Genomic DNA, 23,877 nt, shown 5'->3' with positions numbered 1-23,877 from the left:
CGACGGGCCGGGCCGTAATTGGTCGAGCGCGATCACGTGGCGGGGGCGCCATTTCCCCCCTCCTCCTCCTCCTCCTCCGAGTCGCCGCCACTCGCGTAACACGTCGCTGTTCCCGTCCTCCGCCGGCACGTGACCCGGGCGGCGGCCCAATTTCCTCCATGGCGCGTCTTCTCGCGAGATTTCCTCTCTCCACACCCCCCCACCCACCCACACACACCTTGCAGACGCTCGAGGCGGTTCTGTTTTTGTCTTTCCGGTTCTCTTCCGCCGCCCGCGCCGGTTTTTCTCCCCCCTCACCCCCCCACGGAGAGGCCCTGAGGCGGCGGCAGGAGCGGCGGGAAGCGGGAGGCCTCCGGAGAAGCGCGGTGAGGGAGGAGGAGGAGGAGGAGGGGGAGGGAGGGAGGGGAGGAGGCCCGCCTGCCGCCCCCCTCAGGGCTCGGCAAGGCCCGGGTCCAAGGGGGGGCGGAGGAGGAGGAGGAGGCCTGAGGGGGGAGGCCTGGCTTCCCCTCACCGGCCTGGCGGGTGGCGGCCCCGAAGCGCGTTCGCGGGGGGGGGGGAGAGAGGGGTGTGTGTGTGTGTGTGTGGTTTCCCTCATGCGGGATCGCAGAATGGCAGTAGACCTGAAACATCAGCTCTTGCTGAACCAGTTTCAGTTTTAAGAAACACGGCATGTAGCTGCTGAAGCCACTTTTCACTGATTAGGACGTGTTTCCCAACCTTGTGCCTCCAGCTGTTTCTGAACTACAACTCCCATCATCTCTGACTAGCAAGACCAGTGGCAAGGGATGATGGGAATTGTAGTCCAAAAACAGCTGGAGGCACAAGGTTGGGAAACACTGAAATAGAACACACAAGCCCTCTAGTCCAGTGTTTCCCAACCTTGGGCCTGCAGCTGTTTTTGGACTACAACTCCCATCATCCCTAGCTAGCAAGACCAGTGGTCAGGGATGATGGGAATTGTAGTCCAACAGCAGCTGGAGACCCAAGGTTGGGAAACACTGCCTAGTCCATTTATCTTTAAGATCCTGAACATTGTGTTTGCAACGTTCCGATAAACAACTATTATGGGTTTAAAGGTAAAGGGACCCCTGGGGACGCAGGTGGCGCTGTGGGTTAAAGCCTCAGCGCCTAGGGCTTGCCGATCGAAAGGTCGGCGGTTCGAATCCCTGCGGCGGGGTGCGCTCCCGCTGCTCGGTCCCAGCGCCTGCCAACCTAGCAGTTCGAAAGCACCTCCGGGTGCAAGTAGATAAATAGGGACCGCTTACCAGCGGGAAGGTAAACGGCGTTTCCGTGTGCGGCTCTGGCTCGCCAGAGCAGCGATGTCACGCTGGCCACGTGACCCGGAAGTGTCTCCGGACAGCGCTGGCCCCTGGCCTCTTAAGTGAGATGGGCGCACAACCCCAGAGTCTGTCAAGACTGGCCCGTACGGGCAGGGGTACCTTTACCTTTAAAGGGACCCCTGACCATTAGATCCAGTCGTTCCCGACTCTGGGGTTGCAGCGCGCATCTCGCTTTCTTGGCCGGGTCATGTGGCCAGCATGACTGAGCCGCTTCTGGCAAACCAGAGCAGCGCACAGAAACGCCGTTTACCTTCCCACCGGAGGGGTACCTATTGATCTACTTGCACTTTGAGGTGCTTTCGAACTGCTAGGTTGGCAGGAGCTGGGACCGAGCAGCGGGAGCTCACCCCGTCACGGGGATTCGAACAGGCAACCTTCTGATCAGCAAGTCCTAGGCTCTGTGGTTCAACCCACAGCACATTGTATTTACAGTGTTTCGATAAACAACTGCTATGGATTTAGTTTTCTGCAAAGATTATACCTCCCCTCCTGCAATATAAGAGATGCTGAGGCATCATAAATAGACACCAAAAAGTGCTGTAGTTGAAGATGGTGCCACTCAGTACTAGCGAGAAAGTGGAATCTATTCTGCAAACTTGGCCAAAAAATGGCAAAAAAATACCCATCTAATCCTTTTAAGTGGTCTAACCCTGCTACCAGCCACTACTTCCACCAAAAGGACCGCTTCTACATTTCAAATCTGGATTACTCCATGGAGTTAATCAGCGTGAGCATGTGGAGCAAAGTGTAACTGATGAGACATTATGTTCTATGCCTCCCTAGCCATTCTCATTGCAGGTGGATATGGAGCCAGCATGCTGCATAGGTTAGAGCAGGCTTCCTCAACCTTGGCCCTACAGGGGTTTTTTTGGCCTACAACTCCCATCATCCCTCGCTAGCAAGACCAGTGGTCAAGGATGATGGGAATTGTAGTCCAAAAACAGCTGGAGGGCCAAGGTTAGGGAAACACTGATCTAGCCCAACCCCGTGCCGCGCAATGTTGTGTTTTTGCTTGTGGGTTTGTTTGTTGTTGTTTTTTAAAAAGGTTTTGAACCCCCCCCCCAAGATTGTCGGGCGGAGGGGGGCGTACAAATTTTACTACTAGTAGTAGCAGTAATCCCTGGAAAAGACCCTGGTGTTGGGAAAGATGGAGGGCACAAGGAGAAGGGGATGACAGAGGACGAGATGGTGGGACAGTGTTCTCGAAGCTACCAGCATGAGTTTGACCAAACTGCGGGAGACAGTGGAAGACAGGAGTGCCTGGCGTGCTCTGGTCCAGGGGGTCACAAAGAGGCGGACACGACTAAACGACTAAACAACAACAGTAGCAGTAATAATAATAATAATAATAGGGTCGTACCAGGAAGAGGAAGGGTCCCTTTCTTGTGGCTCTTGGTGGCTTTGTTGTTTTGTTTATTCCGCCGTTTGTTCTTATATCAGGGTTAGGAACTGAGATAGGAGAGCTAGAAGCTAAATGCCACCTTAAACCGAGGTTATGGGTGCAACAGCGGCATGTCTAGGCGCTCTTTTATTAATAACAAGAATTCAAAGCTGAAAATGAATGAACCCTGTTGTTGTTGTTGTTTAGTCGTTTAGTCGTGTCCGCCTCTTGGTGACCCCCTGGACCAGAGCACGCCAGGCACTCCTGTCTTCCACTGCCTCCCACAGTTTGGTCAGACTCATGTTTGTAGCTTCGAGAACACTGTCCCACCATCTCGTCCTCTGTCGTCCCCTTCTCCTTGGGCCCTCCATCTTTCCCAACATCAGGGTCTTTTCCAGGGAGTCTTCTCTTCTCATGAGGTGGCCAGAGTATTGGAGCCTCAGCTTCAGGATCTGTCCTTCCAGGGAGCACTCAGGGCTGATTTCCTTCAGAATGGAGAGGTTTGATCTTCTTGCAGTCCATGGGACTCTCAAGAGTCTCCTCCAGCACCAGAATTCAAAAGCATCAATTCTTCGGCGATCAGCCTTCTTTATGGTCCAGCTTTCACTTCTGTACATCACTAATGGGATAAACCATCAGTAGTAGTATGTAGCAGTAGCAGTAATAATAATAATAATGGGTTCGTACATGAAAGGGGAAGGGTCCCTTTCTTATGGCTCTTGGTGGCTTTCTTGTTTTCTTTTGTTGCCTTTATTCCACCGTTGTTGTTGTTATATCAGTGTTAGGAACTGAGATAGGAAAGCTACGAGCTGAATGGCACCTAAATGGGTGTAACAACAGAATGTCTAGGTGCACTTTTTTTTCCTAACAAGAATTCAAAGCTGAAAATGGATGAAGAGCAGCTAAAATATTTTCATTTTTCACACGGTGTAGTCCTTCACCCGCCTCCAATATCCTTAAGAAGAGGGTCTCTTCTCCAGTGTTGTAGCTAGAAGTGGGCAGGCAGAAAAAAAAGTTCTCCTTTCCTTCCACTTCCTTCCAGTGTGGTGTAGTGGTTAAGAGCGGTGGACTTGTAATCTGGGGAAACGGGTTCGAGTCTCTGCTCCTCCACATGCAGCTGCTGGGTGACCTTGGGCCAGTCACACTTCTCTGAAGTCTCTCAGCCCCACTCAGTTTACAGAGTGTTTGTTGTGGAGGAGGAAGGGAAAAGAGATTGTTAGCTGCTTTGAGACTCCTTAGGGTAGTGATAAAGCGGAATATCAAATCCAAACTCCTCTTCTTCTTCTTTGTTTTAATCGGAAATCTGTAGGGTCAGTACTGTGCCCAGAGCTCAGAAACTGCATTAATGAACTTCCCTGTTTCAAAATGTTCCTGGAACAGTTGGAGTTTCCAACACTGAATTTTATGTCATAGAATTATAGAGTCGGAAGGGACCACGGGGATCATCAAGTCCAAGCCCAATGCAATGCAGGAATCCTTAGCCCAACACAGGGCTCAAACCCACAACCATGAGATGAACAGTCTCATGCTGTACTGATTGAGCTGTGTCAGTGTCATATATTTATGCCTTTCCCCCTGACAAGGACTCAAGAAGGTGTGCAGGTTAAAAAAGAAGAAGGAAAAAAGAACAGCCAAAGCATAAGGGGGGAATCATTAAAAGAATTAAGCATTGGTTTCGATTTATATCCCATATTTTCCTGCTTAAGGGGCTCAATGTGGTCCATGGTGTGGTGTCTAGAATATGGGTAGGCAAACTTAGGCCCGGGGGCTGGATCCGGCCCAGTTGCCTTCTCAATCCGGCTCACGGACGGTCCGGGAATCAGCGTGTTTTTACATGAGTAGAATGTGTACTTTTATTTAAAATGCACCTCTGGGTTATTTGTGGGGCCTGCCTGGTGTTTTTACATGAGTAGAATGTGTCCTTTTATTTAAAATGCATCTCTGGGTTATTTGTGGGGCACAGGAATTCATTCATCCCCCCCCCAAAAAAAAATATAGTCCGGCCCCCCAGAAGGTCTGAGGGACAGAGGACCGGCCCCCTGCTGAAAAGGTTTGCTGACCCCTGGTCTAGAATTAGGACCTGGGAGAGACCCTGGTTCAAGTCCCGCTGCCGCCACAACCCTGGACCCACGTATCACTAGGTGTGTGTCTCCCAGCCCAGCCTGCCCTACAAAGTTGTGGGGATTAAATGAGGACCAGGACTTAGACCAGGGTGTTTAAATCCACCCCACTCAGCCACAGGGAAGCTCAGTGGGTGTGAACTGGGGAGGGCAGTTGCTACCTCTCGCAGCTCAGAGTGGTTGTTGTGAAGATTGAAGATTAAATGAGAGGGAGGGAGAAAACTGTGCACTGCCTTGAGCTCCTTGGAGAATAAAAGGGAGGATAGTAAAGGTAAAGGGACCCCTAACCATTAGGTCCAGTCGTGGCCGACTCTGGGGTTGCAGCGCTCATCTCGCTTTATTGGCCAAGGGAGCCAACGTACAGCTTCCGGGTCATGTGGACAGCATGACTAAGCCGCTTCTGGCGAACCAGAACAGCGCACGGAAATGCCGTTTACCTTCCCGCCGGAGCAGTACCTATTTATCTACTTGCACTTTGACGTGCTTTTGAACTGCCAGGTTGGCAGGAGCAGGGACTGAGCAACAGGAGCTCACCCCATCGTGGGAATTTAAACCATCGACCTTCTGATCGGCAAGTCCTAGGCTCTGTGGTTTAACCCACAGCGCCATCCAGGTCCCAAACGTGGGATATCAACGCAATAAATATATACAATATACAGTTCTCAGGCAAACCCCGCCCCCATTCCCTAAAGCACATATTCACCATAAAGACACCCCAGTTTTGAAGAAGCTGAAGAATACTGGCTTATTCTTAAGCAGTGTTCAAATTTGGTCAGGTGCATTTTGCACCTGGTTATCGGCCATTTGTGACCAGGTGAAGATGTCCGGGCGTCTGGATGGTGCCTGACATCTCCACCATCTGGAGGCGCATGCTTGGGGATCACTGGATCTTTCCTCTTTTCACCCACTTAATACCACATCCTGTAGAATCCTATCAGTTATCTGTGCAGTCAGAATGAATTATGCAGCCTGAGCAGGAGCAGTGAGCAACGTTAGAGTTAATTGTTGTAGCTTGTCTTCACTTACCCCACCCCACTGCCCTGCTCACAGTTGTGAAGAATATCCCTATGTTATGAATGGTCCGTGTCACCATTAAGAAAAAGAGATAGGAATAAGCCAGTATATATGTGGACTGTCCCAGACTTTTCTTCTTTAAGTTCTCAGAGTTCTTAAGCTAGCTCAAGGTTGTCATCTCAACTTGTCATTTAGTCGTGTCCAACTCTTCGTGACCCCCTGGACCAGAGCACACCAGGCACTCCGGTCTTCCACTGCCTCCCACAGTTTGGTCAAACTCACGTTCGTAGCTTCGAGAACACTGTCCCACCATCTCGCCCTCTGTCGTCCCCTTCTCCTTGTGCCCTCCATCTTCTCCCAACATTAGGGTCTTTTCCAGGGAGTCTTCTCTTATGAGGTGGCCAAAGTCTTGGAGCCTCAGCTTCAGGATCTGCCCTTCCAGTGAGCACTCAGGGCTGATTTCCTTCAGAATGGAGAGGTTTGATCTTCTTGCAGTCCATGGGACTCTCAAGAGTCTCCTCAGTGTAGATACATGGTAGGAAAATGCCGGGCTATCAGGAACACACTGGGATTTTCCCTATAGAAAACAACAGAAATGGTTGGCTCGTTATGTCCCCACTTGCTAACAAACAATTTATGAGAAACACTTAACGTCCTTAAAACAGGGCCGGCGTGGATATAGTTTGACATGTAATGGAGTAATTGTGATAGTCTCTTGTTTATCTTGGGCTGATCTCTTATAGTGTCAGTAACAGAGGAGCTCCAGCTGCTATAAGCAAATCAATATTTCTCCTCCAGCACCACAATTCGAAAGCATCAATTCTTCGGCGATCAGCCTTCTTTATGGTCCAGCTCTCACTTCCATACATCACTACTGGGAAAACCATAGCTAAAACCATAACTATACGGACCTTTGTTGGCGAGGTGATATCATCTCAACTAGCCAGATATTTAACTGATAATCAATCACTGTCTGTCCTTTGAAAAATAAGACTTTAGAGCCGTCTTGCCCAAATATGGCAACTCGGCATTCCGTTTTGGTGACTGTGACCTTAGTTTAAGGAGCCATATGGCACCTAGCTTATATCTGAGTTTCTGACGCAGCTGCAGATGTAAAGGAGAATTTGAGTTATATGACGTCTGCATAATGCTGATTTTTGTCTTTCCATTCTCATGTAAATGCTCTTTGAGGCCTATGATGTGGTCTTGTCCAGAGATACATTATTTTTGGTCCAAAGTTGTTCCTCACATCACTGGTGAATCCTTATTATTTGCAGATGTTCATGTTCTGCTAAACTTTATTCCTGTAGCGTGGGGATTAACTGGTGGGCAACAAAAATGGATTTTGCAAGCCTATTATGGTGGCTAAGAGGCTTATGCTTTTTCTTCAGGATAGAAAAGTGTTGCCGCAATGTCTGACAGCGAGGACAGCAACTTCTCTGAAGATGAGAGCGAGCGCAGCAGTGAGGCGGAAGAGGTGGAGGAGAACGAGGTGAGGTGGAGGAGATCATGCTGGCAAGCAGGCGTTTCACACCTGCTTCAAGGAAGTGTGTCTTTGGCCTGAGTTGTGGAGAGGGGAGGCAGGCTATTTATTTATTTATTTATTTGGCAGATTTGCAGCCTTCCTATCCACCATTTACAGTGGTGCCCCGCAAGACGAATGCCTCGCAAGACGAAAATCCCGCTAGACGAAAGGGTTTTCTGTTTTTCGAGGCGCTTCGCAAGACGAATTTCCCTATGGGCTTGCGAGTTTTTTCCCTTTCCCTTCCCCCCCCTTTTTCCAAGCTGCTAATAGCCACTAAGCCGCTAATAGCGCTAATCCGCTAATAGGGATGCTTCGCAAGACGAAAAAACCGCTAGACGAAGAGACTCGCGGAACAGATTATTTTCGTCTTGCGAGGCACCACTGTACATCACCAAGCCATCTTGCAGACATGTAAAGCTGTTCACAGTCTCAGCAGGTAAGGAGATCCATGTGTGGATCTTCCACCGTGGAACAGAGGAAGAAGCTCTTATACCCTTCACCTGACATGTCTTTTCGGGTTTTGGCTTCTCTTGAACTTGGGGCTGGGGCAGAGCACATTTTCTGTAAGCAATTTCATCTTCATAATACAGTAATAATAATAAATTTTATTTATACCCCGCCCTCCCCGGCCAGAGCCGGGCTCAGAGCGGCTAACACCAATACAATCGCAATAAAAACATAATAGGGGAAAGAGGGGGGGAGGGGAAAAAAGCAATTTAAAATACAGGTTAAAATGCAATTTAAAATGTAGCCTCATTTTAAAGTAGCTGATAAATCAAGACCATAAGGGGAAGGAAACATAAGGGTCAGACTGAGTCCAAACCAAAGGCCAGGCGGAAAAGCTCTGTCTTGCAGGCCCTGCGGAAAGATGTCAAGCCCCACAGTGCCCTAGTCTCTTGTGACAGAGCGTTCCACCAAGTCGGGGCTAGTACTGAAAAGGCCCTGGCCCTAGTTGAGACCAATCTAACCTCCTTGAGGCTCAGGACCTCCAAAGTGTTGTTATTTGAGGACCTTAAGGTCCTCCGCGGGGCATACCAGGAGAGGCGGTCCCATAGGTACGTGGGTCCTTGGCCGCAGAGTCAGCAGGGCAAACTCTGGGTTGTATCCAGCACTAGCCTTGCTCAGAATTGACCCACTGGAATGACTAAGTTAAGTCCGTTAATTGAGTAAATCATAGGATTGTAAAGTTGGAAGGGACCAAAAGGACCATCTTGTCCAACCCCTTGGAATGCAGCAACATCTATTCTAGCCTTTCTTTTCATTCCGCATACATCTTAGAGAAAAGCGTCTGTTTTTACCGTGAGGAGGCAGATGAAAGGAACAACAAGAGGGCCAATGTGGTGTAGTGGCAGACTAGGGAAACTAGGGTCCACGTCCCCACTTGGCCACAAAGCTTTCTGGGTGACCTGGATCAGTCCCTCAAAGGGTTGTTATGAGGGTAGAATAGGGAGGAGAATGAAGTAGGCCGCCTTGAGGTTCTTAAAAATGTAATTAATTGTCGTCCTCATTCAGAGACTCCCCCAACCAGCTGTGTGCACCCAAAGGAGGTTTGGGCTTCTTTAACTAGAGAAACCATCCCTATGTACCAATCAAGGGTGCTTTAAACTGAGCCTAGTTCACCAGCACGTTGGAGGGTGCACAATCCCACAAGGAGCACAGGGGGGCTTGTGTTTGCCTAGCCTCTGGCTCTAAAGCCATATCCAAGGACTGAGCTTGGGCAGAAGTTCTCTAGAGACCCACCCAAGAATTATCAACAATAGAAGAATGGCAAATGAAGATGATGGATTTTTCGGAGCTAGCCAACCTAACCGGAAGAGTCCGCGACCAGAAGGAGGAGGAGGAGTATCAGGAAGAGTGGAATAAATTTAATGATTACCGTATTTTTCGCCCTATAGGACGCACCGGCCCATAGGACACACCTAGATTTTTTTTGTGGGGGGGGGGGGAATAACTGGAAAAAAATTTATTCCCCCCCCGGCGTGGGGCTGGGGCAGGGAAAGCTCGGGCTTCCCCCTCCCCCAGCCCCCAGAACGGGACCCAGAGGGCATTGCTCTGGGAGCTTGCAGGACTGGGGGAGGGGGAAGCCCTTCGCCAGCCTCCAAACTTCTAACCAAGTCGGGGGACAGCGGGATGGCGGCGTTCCGCCTCCCCACTGTCCCCCCGAGCTTGTGGGGATAGCCGTGCGGCTCTCCAGGCTTCAGCGAAAGCCTGCATTCGCCCCATAGGACGCACACACATTTCCCCTTCATTTTTGGAGGGGGGAAAGTCCGTCTTATAGGGCGAAAAATACGGTATCTAGTTAAATTTGTTAAGTTAAATTAATTGAAAATAGCTTGCAGATACTTAATTGGTTTAGGATTTTATTTATGTTAAGTGATGAATTAATATGTTTAATTCCATAAGGTGAAGATTTAAGGATGTTAATGTTTAAGTTAAATTTCATAAGAATTGGGATTTGGAAAACCGTTAAAAGGACATGCAATGAAATTCAACCAAGGGGAAGCGAGGAAGTCACTTAACAAGTTAATAAGTGTAATTTTCAATAAGGCTATGATTTATGTTTCTTTATCTTGTGTGTTTGTTTATAATATTGTGAAAACCAATAAAAAAAATGGGGGGGGGGAGAAAGAGAAGTTCTCTAGAGACCCGGATATCTCCTCCTAAGTCCAAAAATAGGTTGGGGCTAGGAATCGGGGCCTGTGGTTTCCATTTCCATGTAACCAAGCTGTTTGGTGCTGTTTCCCCCACCCCTAAGTAAAGCTGTTTTCTGTGGGCTTCAGCGTGAACCACCTGCGAGTCACAGGTTAAAGGTTCTCGTTCAATAACATGCAGGCTGAAGAGGAGCGTGTCAGTGCCGTAGGCAGCGAGAAGGAAGAAGTGGAGGAAGAGGAAGAAGAGGAGGAAGAGTATGATGAAGAGGAGGAAGAGGACGATGATGACCGGCCTGCGAAGAAACCCAGACATGGCGGATTTATTTTAGATGAAGCTGGTAAAAAAACAAAAAAAGACTCTTCTCCTCTGCCCCCTGCCCCAACCATAAGAGACACGTAATCCTTGACTCCTGGCTTATTGTGTGGACCTCGTCCCTTCCCCTTCTCTTCCTTCCAGATGTGGATGATGAGTATGAAGACGAAGACCAGTGGGAGGATGGTGCAGAGGACATCCTGGAGAAAGGTAAGGAGACCCGTTTTCGTGAAGATAATATTGGATCGAGTAACTGATAACCAAGTAGCAGCATGCAAGCTTTGACGTCCCACAGAACCTTTCGGCAGCATTCCACCTGAGGAGGAAGCAGGAAATTCCTCACTGGTGCTGAGTTCTCGAATGCTTGTGTGTAACCCTAAAGCAACCTAAAGAAGCCTGAGAAAAACATAATCTGCTTTATTGAGCGTAATTAATTTTCTGGAATGTTTTTCCCTTTCCTGGTTATAAGTCAGATCCCTAAAACTGGAAATGCAACTGAATTTCTTTTTTTTTTAAAAAAAAGGATTTCCTCTTTTGTTTTACTTCCTGCCAGAGCTGGAAACTTTTTCATTTAAAATTCCCATGTTCATTTGTTCTAATGTTCTTGCCATTTCTGGAAAGCACTTAAACCGATCAGACTTTTCTCCAAGAGTTGCGGATGACCGCGGGTTGTCACATGTGCGAAAGTGCTGTCGGTTGTGGAGGTGCGAAACGAGAGCGGCCAGCGGAGGGAGAGCTGCTTCTTAGGATCGGCGGCAGCCCCTGGCTCCTAGCCGTTGTCTCCTCCCCCCCCCCCCCGAGGCTGCCCCTGCCTGTGGGTAGTGCTCCCTCTGCCTCCCCCCCCCCCCGGCCTGGTGGCTTCTCTTTTTTTTTGAGTTCCTGTGCATTTCATTCGCTTCTGCTTGGTTTGTGTGCCGCATCTTAATTTTGTTCCTTCCGCTTTTCTGTTCCCCATTCACCCTCACCCTGTGGTTGGTTTTGATGGTATTATTTGGCTCATACTGTCCGCCCTCCCACCACCACCACCTCTTCATGAGCAGAGGAATTTGAAGGTAAGAACGGTTTTTGTTTTTATCCTCTTCATTCCAGCTCCTTTCCTCTTCACCAGCTGCCTTTGCTTCTCTGCTTCCCTTCAGCCAGGTGGGGTTCTGTGCGTGAGGGTGGGTGGGAGAGCATGCTCAGCAAACGCCTAGTTGATGTGGGCACGCAGGGAACGGGCTTGTGCAGCCCCTGCCACTTAATCCCCCCTTGTAGCTGAGTTCTCTGGTAGTGCAGTGGTCTTCTGAGCAGGAATGCTGTTCCAGTGGTCCCAAGCACCGTATTTTTCGCTCTATAAGACGCACTTCTCCTCCTAAAAGTAAGAGAAAATGTGTGTGCGTCTAATGGAGTGAATGCAGGCTGTGCATCCCAGAAGCCAGAACAGGGAGAGGGAGAGCTGCGCAGTGCTCCCTCTCGCTGTTCTGGCTTCGCCGTGCGAAGCCTCCACAGGGCAGCGTGGAGCCTTCATTCCGCTGCCCTGTTCTGGCTTCGCGGGCTACCCCAGAAGCCAGAACAGTAAGAGGCTATCCCAGAAGCCAGATCCCTCTTGCTGTTCTGGCTTCTGGGATTCAGAATATTTTTTTTCTTGTTTTCCTCCTCCAAAAACTAGGTGCGTCTTATCGGCTGGTGCGTCTTATAGAGCAAAAAATACGGTAATTCAAGCACTGTCCCTTTCCTTCCGGGACCTGCCCGGGAGAACAGCCTGCAGGTGTTGCAATTTATTAGTCACTTGAGACATAGAATCATAGAATGGTGGAGAGTGGGAAGGGACCCCGAGGGTCATCCAATCCAACCCTCTGCAGTGCAGGAATCTCAACACAAGCCTCCCTGAAAGATGGGCATACATCTGTCTATAAAGTGTACAAAATCTAAAAATCAGGAAAAGAACAATTATTTATTATTGTCTATTAAATTTCTATACCACTAAATAATAATAATAATAATAATAATAATAATAATAATAATAATAATAGTTACAGATAGGTAGCCGTGTTGGTCTGCCATAGTCAAAACAAAATAAAAAAATTCCTTCCAGTAGCACCTTAAAGACCAACTAAGTTAGTTCTTGGTATGAGCTTTCGTGTGCATGCACACTTCTTCAGATATTTTGTAATAATAATAATAATAATAATAATAATAATAATAATAATAATAATATTTCTTTATACCCTGCCCTCCCCAGCCAAGCCCGGGCTCAAGGTGGCTAACAACCAATAATACGAAAGTTGATTGACATACAACTTAAAAACAAGGTTAAATACAACATTAAAACATTAAAATGCAGCCTCATCACAGGAGGAGAAAGGAAAAAAGAAAGAGGGGGAGGGAATCAAATTGACTCCAAGCCAAAGGCCAGGCGGAACAACTCTGTCTTCCAGGCCCTGCGGAAAGAAATCAGATCCTGCAGGGCCCTGGTCTCATGAGACAGAGCATTCCACCAGGCCGGGGCCAGTGTTGGAAAGGCCCTTGCTCTGTTTGAAGCTAATCTGACTTCCTTAGGGCCCGGGACCTCGATTGCGTTGCTATTTATGGGCATTAAGGTCCTCCGTGGGGCAGACCGGGAGAGGCGGTCCCATAGGTACGAGGATGATGAGGATCTTCATCTGAGGAGCACAGGGTGGTTTGCAATATAGAACACAAAAATACATACCATAGTAGCAAATAGGAACAATAACATGCTACTGCCACCGCCCCCCGGCCCCCCCCCCCCCAGGTTTAAAGGTCCATAGGTTGTTTAATTACCCAGAGGCCTGGGAGAAGAGTGGCTTACAGTGGTGCCTTGCAAGACGAAAAGAATCCGTTCCGTGAGTCTCTTCGTCTAGCGGTTTTTTCGTCTTGTGAAGCAAGCCCATTGACGGCTTAGCGGATTAGCGCTATTAGCGGCTTATAGCGGCTTAGCGGATAAGCGGCTTAGCGGCTTAGAAAAAGGGGGGGGAGGAAAAAAACCCCGCAGGAACTCGCAAGACATTTTCGTCTTACGAAGCAAGCCCATAGGAAATTCGTTTTGCAAAGCGCCTCCAAAACGGAAAACCCTTTCGTCTAGCGGGTTTTCCGTCTTGCGAGGCGTTCGTCTTGCGGGGCACCACTGTAGTTAGCTGTGATTCGGGGGTTGACCCTTGGGATTCCTTAGAATTCTACAATTCTATGAGCTGTTCTTCCAAGTGCCCATCAGAAGCGTATAGCGCACATTTCCCGTCTGTATCCAAAAGAGTGTACCTTCCTTTTCAGAAGACCGCTGCATAGAACAGGAAGGGGAAAACTTTGACCCTGCAATGGACTACAGTTGCCTTCATCCCTGGCCCGCTGACCATACTAGAGGACCACAGGTTCCTCATTTTTTGGCATAGGACTCCTCACCCAGAAACAGGGTGGAACAGGCCATGGCTGCCAGTAGCTGCCCATGTATAGCAGGGGCTGTCCTGCGAAATCTCAGCCTTAATGGCGGGTCCTTGACTCCCTTAGCAGCGTTTGCAAGTCTCTCTCTCTTTTTCCTCCTTTCTCCTTTCCTCCTTTTCTCTGGTCTTTCTTGGCAAGCACAGTGGAGTTTTCAAAGAGCGTTGCAGGGTATCTCGACTTGCAAACAGACCAGGCCCTGAAGCTGTTTGCAGTTCTGAAAGGTCTCCCCTGCCTCTGTAGCTCTCGCCCGTACACTTTGCCCAACAAAAAAACCTCTTCTCTGCCTCTTTTGTTCAGCATTGCAAACGTCTGTTTCTTCTTCTAGCGTCCAACATTGACAATGTGGTTCTGGACGAGGATCGCTCTGGGGCACGGAGGCTGCAAAACCTGTGGAGGTAAATGGCATTGCATGCAGAGCAAAGCACAGAGCAGGAGCAGCACAGGTGTCTGGCAGGACTTTGTGTGTTTATTTTGAAAGCAGAATTGCCTGGTTTGGCTCTACTGAAATAAGTGTACAATTGCATCTTATATGGGGGTTCAGTTCCAAGGGTTCCACATAGACACAAAAATCGTATACAGTGGTACCTCGGGTTACATACACTTCAGGTTACAGACTCCGCTAACCCAGAAATAGTACCTCGGGTTATGAATTTTGCTTCAGGATGAGAACAGAAATCGTGCTCCGGCTGCGCAGCGGCAGCAGGAGGCCCCATTAGCTAAAGTGGTGCTTCAGGTTAAGAACAGTTTCAGGTTAAGAACGGACCTCCCGAATGAATTAAGTACTTAACCCGAGGTGCCACTGTATACTCAAACTCTCGGAACTGCCCTGCAGCTAATGGATGATGGCTTAAAAGCTCTCTGCCTTGCTTGCCTTTAACATGTGCAATTTCAACCAGCCTGCCTTCAATCATGTATGGTTAAAAACATGCAAGTTAAATTCATGTAAGATGCGATTGTATTGTACATTCGTACCTTGGTTGTCGAACAGCTTAGCTCTTGTACATTTTGGCTCCCAAACGTCGCAAACCCGGAAGTGCCTGTTCCGGTTTGCAAACTATTTTTGGAAGCCGAACATCCGACAGGGCTTCCACAGCTTCTGATTGGCTGCAGGAGCTTCCTGCAGCCAATCAGAAGCCGCACTTTGGTTTCCAAATGTTTTGGAAGTTGAGCGGACTTCCAGAATGGATTCTGTTTGGCTTCCCTGGTTCGACTATATTAAGAAACTGCATGAGTGTCTGTGTGTCTCCCATTCCCTCTTCCTGAATCTCAAATTCTGCATGGCCAAACTCTATGTCTTCAAGCAAACCAGTGTCTAATATGTCAGATAGCAAAATCAGGGATGTTTTGGAGCAGGAGCAAGGGAGTTTGTGTGTTGGATTTGAGCTCCCCTTGACCTCAGGCAACACAGCTAGTGACCAGGGGTGAAGGGAGTTGGTAGTCTGGAGGGCCAGAGATTCCCCCTAAACCCTGCTTTCAGATGTTCAAAGCTGGTCACTCATTGATTTCTTTTTCTGGTAAAGCCCTGCAAGAACCGCCCTTCACCCTATGGTCCCAGGGCACATTACAGTGGTGCCTCGCAAGACGAAAAGAATCCGTTCTGCGAGTCTCTTCGTCTAGCGGTTTTTTCGTCTTGCGAAGCAAGCCCATTGACGGCTTAGCGGATTAGCGCTATTAGCGGCTTAGCGGGTAAGCGGCTTAGCGGCTTAGAAAAGGGGGGGGGGAGGAAAAAAACCCCGCAGGAACTCGCAAGACATTTTCGTCTTGCAAAGCAAGCCCATAGGAAATTTGTTTTGCGAAGCACCTCCAAAACGGAAAACTCTTTCGTCTAGCGAGTTTTCCGTCTTGCGAGGCATTCGTCTTGCGGGGCACCACTGTACAAGAATTAAAATTCAGTATTAAAACCATTTACAACCACAGCAGTAAGGCGGCTGCTAAAATATACACCTCAGGGGGTCAGGTGATTTGGCTGTTGCAGATGACTGGGGTGGCGGTTGAGCTTTGGGCTTCCCGCCTTTGCCCTTCTGCCGCACCAGAACATGTGCAAAGTACTTTGGCCTGGCTAATACGTCCCCTTTCACTTCACGCTTCTTGTTTCTCTCTCCCCACCCCCCGCCCAAAACAGGGACCAAAGAGAGGAGGAGCTGGGCGAGTATTACATGAAGAAGTATGCCCAGTCTTCGGTGCGCGAGACGTGAGTATGCCACTTTTATCCTGCCGGCGGTTCCCCGTTTTGAAACACTCCTGCTGGCCAGCTTCTTGGCCTTGTCCCTCCACCCTCGGACCTCACAGACCTCCCCTCTCTGTTTCTCCAGGGTGTACGGCGGCTCCGATGAGCTTTCTGACGACATCACGCAGCAACAGCTACTTCCTGGAGTCAAGTAAGGACTTTCTGTTATGAGCGTTCTGTTCTTGCAGGATCAGAAGACTTTGGCCTTGTGAGACTTAGCGGGGTGAAGGCTGGGGGGGGGGGCGGGGATGACTCTGGACGTGAGAGCAGGACTGAGATGGCCCAGTTGAGAGGCTGCAGCCCTGGCGTTAAGTAGCGGGCGATGCTTACTTTGGCCATGGCGAGCTGACCTTGTGGTGTTTTTTCTCCCCTCCCCATCCAGGGATCCCAACCTCTGGACTGTGAAATGCAAGGTAAGCCCCGCAGGCTCAGAGAGGTTGCTTTCGCATTGTGTCAAGTGGAGCCGCTCTGCCACCTGGCATCCTTTTTCATTCCAACCCTTCTCTCTCCCACTCCCAGATTGGAGAGGAGCGGGCCACAGCCATTGCGCTCATGAGGAAGTTCATCGCCTACCAGTTCACAGACACAGTAAGTGGGCTGGAAAGGAGGGAACAGAAGAAGACCTTGACGCTTCACTTTTTCTGCAGCGCTGCTCTTGCCATGGGGTTGTCCCTCTTGCTGCTCCTTGCCGCAAACGTTGGCTTGATGTGCCAGCTAGCCGTCATAGATGGCTGCCACCAGGCCTTCCCCTTCCCAGAATCCTCTGCCAGATGCAGAGGGCCGGGGAGTGAGTTGGGGGTCTTGCTAATAATAATAATCATAATCATCATAATAATAATAAATTTTATTTATACCCCACCCTCCCCAGCCTAGACCGGGCTCAGGGCGGCTAACAATCAATAATAAAAACAAGTTGATTAAAATACAACTTAAAAAACAAGATTAAAATACAACATTAAAACATTAAAATGCAGCCTCTTCACAGGAGGAGAAAGGAAAAAAGAAAGAGGGGGAGGGAATCAAATTGATTCTAAGCCAAAGGCCAGGTGGAACAACTCTGTCTTACAAGCCTGCGGAAAGAAATCAGATCCCGCAGGGCCCTGGTGTCGTGAGACAGAGCGGTCCACCAGGCTGGAGCCAGTGTTGAAAAGGCCCGGACTCTGGTTGAGGCTAATCTGACTTCCTTAGGGCCTGGGACTCTTAAGGACCTTAAGGTCCTCCGTGGGGCATACCAGGAGAGGCGGTCCCGTAGGTATGTGGGTCTTAGGCCGTGAACAGCTTTAAAGGACAAAACCAAACCTTAAATCTGACCCTGTGTTCCACCGGGAGCCAACTTTACAGTGAAGTATGCGAAAATAAGGATTTCTTCCCTGCCTCTCCTCATAAACCTTTAACACAACGGATTGGAGGAGGCAGTGGGCAAGATCCAAGGTTGGTGAGCCTCGGAGCAGACCCATTGAAATTAGTAGACAGGCCCATGAATTTCATTGGGTCTGCTCTTGAGAATTACGTAATTGGCTACATCTCACCTTGTGGAGGATAAGGCGTTTGGAGGCAGTAATGCATCTGATTACCAGTTGCTGGGAAGCACAGGAGTGGTCTTGGGCTTGGATCCTGCCCCTGGGCTTCCCATTGGAGCGTCTGGTTGGCCACGGTGAAAACAGGATGCTGGACTAGATGGGCCCTTGGCCTCATCCTGTAAGGCTCTTCTTACGTTTCCTCATTTGTGCCAAGGATCTGGATAAAGAAAAAAGCTGCAGAAGTCCTTCCTTGTCACTTGGAATACTCTCTTAACTTCCTCCAAACAGGGAAGGGAGGGAGGGCCTGTGTGTTGCTGGGCAGCCTGATTGCCCAGGGCCAAGTCCACTTTGCCTCTATGAGCCAGTGAGTAGCTTTATGGTTGCCTGGTACAGCAAAGTTCCAGCCTGGCGTGTCCTTTTCCTGCAAAGTGTGGCTGGCCTGGAGCAATATAAACAAGAGATGTGAGAGAGCTACATTGAGAGCTTGGAGACTCTGCACAAGCGATGTCCCAGCCTGTCTTGCGCGTAACCCACCCCTCTTCTTCCTCCGCAGCCCTTGCAGATCAAGTCGGTGGTCGCCCCCGAGCACGTGAAAGGGTACATCTACGTGGAGGCCTACAAGCAGACACATGTCAAGCAGGCCATCGAAGGGGTGGGCAACCTCCGCATGGGCTACTGGAACCAGCAGATGGTGCCCATCAAGGAGATGACGGACGTGCTTAAGGTGGTAAAGGAGGTGACCAACCTGAAGCCCAAGTCGTGGGTGCGCCTCAAGAGGGGCATCTACAAGGACGACATCGCTCAGGTGAGGAGGCAAGACCTTGGCTGAGGGTCCGGATTGAGGAATTAACGACAGGCATGATGGGTCTTTTCTTTGTACAGTGGTACCTCGGAAGTCGGACAGAATCCATTCCGGAAGTCCGTTCGACTTTCAAAACATTCGGAAACCAAGGCGCGGCTTCCGATAGGCTGCAGGAAGCTCCCGCAGCCGATCAGGAGCTACGGAAGTCACGCCAGACGTTCCAAAGAACGTTTGCAAACTGGAACACTCACTTCCGGGTTTGCGGGGTTCAAGAGCCAAAACGTTTAATTCGCAAGGTGTTTGGGATCCAGGGTGCGACTGTATTTTAATGTACCTGATGGAGTGAAGGCTTATGGGTTATGATGTTTTGGGAGAGTGTGTATGAACTCAGCAGGGCTTAGATTATTTTTCTAGTTGCTGTGTGTGTGGTGATTTGCCAAGTTACATAGGCAAAAGAATAGACCAGTCATAGCATCACAGAATGCTTGGGTCCCTCAAGAGTCATCTAGTCCACCCCCTGCAACGCAGAATCATAGCGGTGTCCTGAAAGCTTTTTTTAAATTTAAGCCCATAATGTTGTCTTTTGCTTTATTAACTTGCTTTCTTTCATTCATATTTTTATTAACCAATTTCCACATAACAATTTATCAATCCTCTTAATCAATTACATTATTTCCTCCCTTCACCCCCCCTCAACCCTCCCTCTTCTCCCCCCTCACCAAGGACTTCCCTCAGCTCCCCTCCCTGATTTCTTTACATACATTGTTTTCTGCATGTTATAAAACTGCACATGTCCTTACTTTGCCTATCATATGTTCAGCTAATAAATTTGTGAATTTTTATTCAAAACCTGCCAAAGACTCCAATTCATTCTGCTGTCTTTTTAGACAGCTTGTAAAAAGTTCATTGAAGTCACAGTTGTCCTTTTCACGCAGTTTATATGTCAATTTGGCCAGTTCCACATAGCTCATCAATTTTTCTTTCGTGGGGATTTCCTCATTCTTCCATCCTTGTGCTAACAAGACTTTTGCCGCTGTTGTAGCGTACATAAATAAGTTCTTTACTTTTCTTGGCAGGTCTTGTCCTACAATCCCTAACAGAACTTGAAAGCTTTTGACCTGCTTCCAAAAAAGCAGCAGCTGAGACTTCCACTTCTCAGACGCCTTGTGTAGGATCACAGAATTGTAGAGTTGGAAGGGACCCAGGGATAATATCTAGTCTAGACCCCTATAATGCAGGAATCACAACTGAAGTATCCCTGACAGATGGCCATCCCATCTCTCTTTAAAATCATCCAATGAAGGAGAGCCCACCAGTTTCTGAGGGAGTCTGTTCCACTGTTGAACGGCTCTTAACGTCAGGAAGTTCTTACTGATGTTTAGTTGGAATCTCCTTATCGCTGTTCATCTCAGCTTGAAAGGTGGCAACAACCTGAGAGGTCGTAGGCTGGTGTTTGCCAGCCATTTTGCTCTCTATGTTAGCAACTGTTCAATCGCAGGTATGTCCAAACTCCATTTCGGGGGCCTAATTTGGCAAGCCGGTCTGTTTAATCCAGCCCCTGCGGCAGTTTATTTCCCTTGGGTAAAATCCTTAAAAAAAACCTCAACAACTCCAACCCCCCCCAAAAGCTCAACAACTCTGGTTGGCCCCCACGGCCCTTCACTTCATCAAATCTGGCCCTCTTTGAAAAAAAAGTTTGGACAGCAGTGCATGCTACATGGAGAATCCTGTGGTCTGGATTGCACAAGGTGGAGGCTAGAGACCCCTGCCTTTGAGCAAGGAGTTTGTGCTTGATCTGTGTTGCTTGCAATCTGAACACCGACCAATGTCTTTTCCCTCCCTTTCCCCTTAGGTGGATTACGTGGAGCCCAGCCAGAATCAGATTTCCCTGAAGATGATTCCCCGCATCGATTTCGACCGCATCAAAGACCGCATGAGCCTGGTATGTCGGCTCGGCTCGTTGCAGGACCCTCCATTCACCAGTGCTCCTTATGGGTGCTTCCGCTGGGCCTTTGTTTTTTTGCCTCTGGTTACTCCAGGTTTGGTGGGCTGAGAAAGGGAAGAGGTGCTTCATTTTCACCCTTTGGTGTGTCAAAACAGAAGCAGCCGCCCTCGGGAGCAGGTCTGCAGAGACTGGAGTTCTGTTGGCTCCAGTGTAATTCAGAGATGCGTTTCCCTAAAACGAGAGCAAACTGACCTTTTCTCCCCTGTAAGCTGCCTTCACTCTTGGCCCATTGGATGAGTTGGGGATAATAATAATAATAATAATAATAATAATAATAATAATAATAATTTATTGTTTATACTCTGGTCATCAGTGGGCATGGCCAGAAGTGGGTGTAGCCACACACACACCTGCATGTGCACACTGGACACACCCAGTTCTCTCCTTTATGATCGTTCTCCTTTATTTATTTATTTTTATTTTTGCCTCTGCCTCCATAATTTTGGGATCTCGCCCAGGGGCCAGAGGCAGGTGAGGCCCCTAGCTGGGGATTAGCCACTTACACCTTTAAATTCTCTCTAAAACCACCACACTTCCTGGGTTGCTTCTCCCGTCGCAAACCCTGCCTCTTCCTCTCCCATTTCAGAAAGACTGGTTTGCCAAACAGAAGAAGTTCAAGCGCCCGTCGCAGCGCCTCTTTGATGCCGAAAAGATCCGGTGAGAGTCCAGAAGGGCGGGGGGTGTGTGTGTCCAGATTTGGAGAGGAGGCGGGTGCTGAAGGGCCTGAGAGGGGGAACACGGGGCAGAAAGACTGTTGGCTGAGTGATGACAGCTGCAGACACTGTCTTCCTGGGGAACCAACCCATGCCCAATTTGTCCATCTCCAGCTGTTCTCTTGCTGCTGGTCATGCTAACTGCTAAGTCTCTCCATCCCTTCATTTCTAGGTCTTTGGGCGGCGACGTGGCCTCCGATGGGGATTTCCTAATCTTTGAGGGGAATCGCTACAGCAGGAAGGGCTTCCTCTTCAAGAGCTTTGCTATGTCTGCCGTGGTAAGGATTGGGGGAGCCCTGAGCAATAAGGTGGGTGGCAGAGGACTCCTGTGGTATAGACCATTGTTGTATAAGAGGAAATGGCAGGTGGCTGACATTCTGCACTGGAGGCTGACTTGAACCTGGTGAGAAGCCATTGGTCCAGCCAGACCAGGGCTGTGTTCTCTAACGGGCACCCGCCAGTGCCTGCTTTGCATTTGCCGGTGCTGATGTGTCCTCCTAGGTAGTCCCTCGCGAGGCAATCAACGTCCCCAGGGCGTGAGATCTGCAAATCAGCCCTGGCAGAAGCAGGGAGTGGAGAGGCCTTTGAAAAAGTTCAGTATTAGTGTAGATGGTGCTGCCTCTGTCCTTCCCACCCCCTCAGCCTGCTCTGTGTCCTTTCGCTTTCTCTCCCCCTCCAAACCACCCGTGCTGTCTCCTGGGCATCGTCAGATCACAGAAGGAGTGAAGCCCACCCTGTCTGAGCTGGAGAAATTTGAAGACCAACCGGAAGGCATTGACTTGGAGGTGGTGACGGAAAGCACAGGTAATAATAATAATAATAATAAATTATTTATATCCCGCCCTCCCCAGCCGAAGACGGGCTCAAAGCGGCTAACAACAATAAAAGTAACACAAAATTCTAAAATCATTCATTATAAAATTAATTAATTCAAGCCACTGGCAGCCATTGGGCCAGAGCTCCGCAAAGATTGCCAAAGGAGGGGGGTCAGACTGTGCCTTGGCCAAAGGCCTGGAGGAACAGCTCCATCTTGCAGGCCCTGCGGAAAGATATCAAGTCCCTCAGGGCCCTAGTCTCTTGTGACCAAGTGTTCCACCAGATCGGGGCCACAGCCGAAAAAGCCCTGGTTCTGGTTGAGGCCAGCCTAACTTCCCTGTGGCCTGGGACCTCCAAGATGTTTTTGTTTGAAGACCGTAAGGTCCTCCGTGGGACGTACCAGGAGAGGCGGTCCCATAGATACGAGGGTCTTAGGCCACATAGAGCTTTAAAGGTTAAAACCAGCACCTTGAACCTGATCCTGTATGCCACTGGGAGCCAGTGCAGCTGGTATAGCACCAGGTGAATGTGATCCTGCGGCGAGGACCCCGTGAGGAGTCTCACTGCAGCATTCTGCACCCGCTGGAGTTTCTGGGTCAGTCTCAAGGGCAGCCCCCCATAGAGTGAGGTTGCTGGCCTTTGCCGCCTCTGGTGTGCTCCTCTGTGACTCGCCAGGCACTCGCTCCTAGCTCATGCGGATCCTCGCCAAGAGGACCCACAGCCTCCAATGGTCCCGGGTCCATTGCGCCTTCCAGGTAGGCCAAGGCCATCGGAGCGCGCCGCACGCTGTCCTCTCTCAGGAAGGAGGCTGTGGCAAGCTGCCCAGGTTGCGCCGCCTCACTTACCTCCTTCCGGCTTTCAGGGAAGGAGCGGGAGCACAACTTCCAGCCCGGCGACAACGTGGAGGTGTGTGAGGGGGAGTTGATCAACCTGCAAGGCAAGATCCTGAGCGTGGACGGGAACAAGATCACCATCATGCCGAAGCATGAAGACCTCAAGGTACAGTGGCTCCCTGCCTTCTCCCTTCTTCCTCTCTCTGGCGTCATGGCATCCTGAGTGCATAATGATGTCAGCCGTAGTTCCCAAAGTAGGCAGTGGGATTACCTAGGGGGCCGCGGGAGGTGTAAATGGCTTTGGAAATCTTAGATCATTGGATCAAATTCATCCGTTTCGTTGAATTCAACCTAAGTAGTTTTAATTGGATTTCGAATAGATGTGGAATCAATGGTCACTGTTCTGAATTGTATTGTGTTACTATTTTCCTTACGTGGATTGTGCAAACCTCTGTTCTGTAGGGCAGGAGGGGCTGGGGATTAATTTATGGAGCCATGGGGATAATCATCATCATCATCATCAATTTTATTTATACCCCGCCCTCCCCAGCCAGAGCTGGGCTCAGGGCGGCTAACACCAGTAAAATTACAGTAAAATCATAATAGGGGGAAAAAACCCTATTGAAAATACAGGTTAAAATGCAGTTTAAAATGCAGCCTCATTTTAAAAGTAGCCCATAGATCAAAACCATAAGGGGAAGGAAACAAAAGGGTCAGACCGAGTCCAAACCAAAGGTCAGGCGAAACAGCTCTGTCTTGCAGGCCCTGCGGAAAAGTCCCACAGGGCCCTGGTCTCTTGTGACAGAGCTTTCCACCAAGTCGGGGCCACTACTGAAAAGGCCCTGGCCCTGGTTGAGACCAATCTAACCACCTTGCGACTTGGGACCTCCAAAATGTTGTCATTTGTGGACCTTAAGGTCCTCCGCGGGGCATACCAGGAGAGGCGGTCCCGTAGGTACGTGGGTCCAATGGCCCCCAAAGTCAGGGAACAGCCAATGTAGGCTGTTTGCCAAGCGATATCTATAACCACAAGCTGAAATGTGACATGGGAGTGAGCCCTCGTTGCTGTGGCGGGGGGGGGGGGGGAGTGCCTGCTTGTGGCTGGGATGAGCACAGACACCTTGAGTCCTGCTGGATCTCCTTCTTTGGAGGTCTTTAAGCAGAGGCTTGACAACCATGTGA

General features: G+C 49.4%; 1 protein-coding gene across 3 annotated transcripts in view; it reads left to right on the top strand.

Moving 5' to 3' along the window:
- Window positions 1-23,877, top strand: part of SUPT5H (SPT5 homolog, DSIF elongation factor subunit) — a 118,703-nt gene that overhangs the window by 77,401 nt on the left and 17,425 nt on the right. The window contains exons 2-17 of one of the 3 annotated variants that reach the window (XM_079985307.1): window positions 303-365; window positions 7,247-7,347; window positions 10,213-10,369; window positions 10,489-10,554; window positions 11,385-11,396; window positions 14,105-14,174; window positions 15,902-15,970; window positions 16,092-16,157; window positions 16,389-16,419; window positions 16,526-16,594; window positions 18,080-18,331; window positions 20,181-20,270; window positions 20,920-20,990; window positions 21,219-21,324; window positions 21,757-21,850; window positions 22,725-22,861. In XM_079985307.1, coding sequence (XP_079841433.1) covers window positions 7,267-7,347; window positions 10,213-10,369; window positions 10,489-10,554; window positions 11,385-11,396; window positions 14,105-14,174; window positions 15,902-15,970; window positions 16,092-16,157; window positions 16,389-16,419; window positions 16,526-16,594; window positions 18,080-18,331; window positions 20,181-20,270; window positions 20,920-20,990; window positions 21,219-21,324; window positions 21,757-21,850; window positions 22,725-22,861 — 1,371 coding nt within the window. In that variant the 5' untranslated portion in view covers window positions 303-365; window positions 7,247-7,266. Of the gene's footprint in view, window positions 1-302; window positions 366-7,246; window positions 7,348-10,212; window positions 10,370-10,488; window positions 10,567-11,384; window positions 11,397-14,104; window positions 14,175-15,901; window positions 15,971-16,091; window positions 16,158-16,388; window positions 16,420-16,525; window positions 16,595-18,079; window positions 18,332-20,180; window positions 20,271-20,919; window positions 20,991-21,218; window positions 21,325-21,756; window positions 21,851-22,724; window positions 22,862-23,877 lie in introns of all 3 variants that reach the window. The other 2 variants (XM_079985308.1, XM_079985306.1) reach the window with 2 other exon arrangements.

Source organism: Podarcis cretensis, assembly GCF_951804945.1.
Source record: "Podarcis cretensis genome assembly, chromosome: 8".
In the NCBI taxonomy this organism is placed as follows: domain Eukaryota; kingdom Metazoa; phylum Chordata; class Lepidosauria; order Squamata; family Lacertidae; genus Podarcis; species Podarcis cretensis.
The sequence above is the reverse complement of the archived record's forward strand: the minus strand, read 5'-3'. Positions and strand labels throughout refer to the sequence as shown.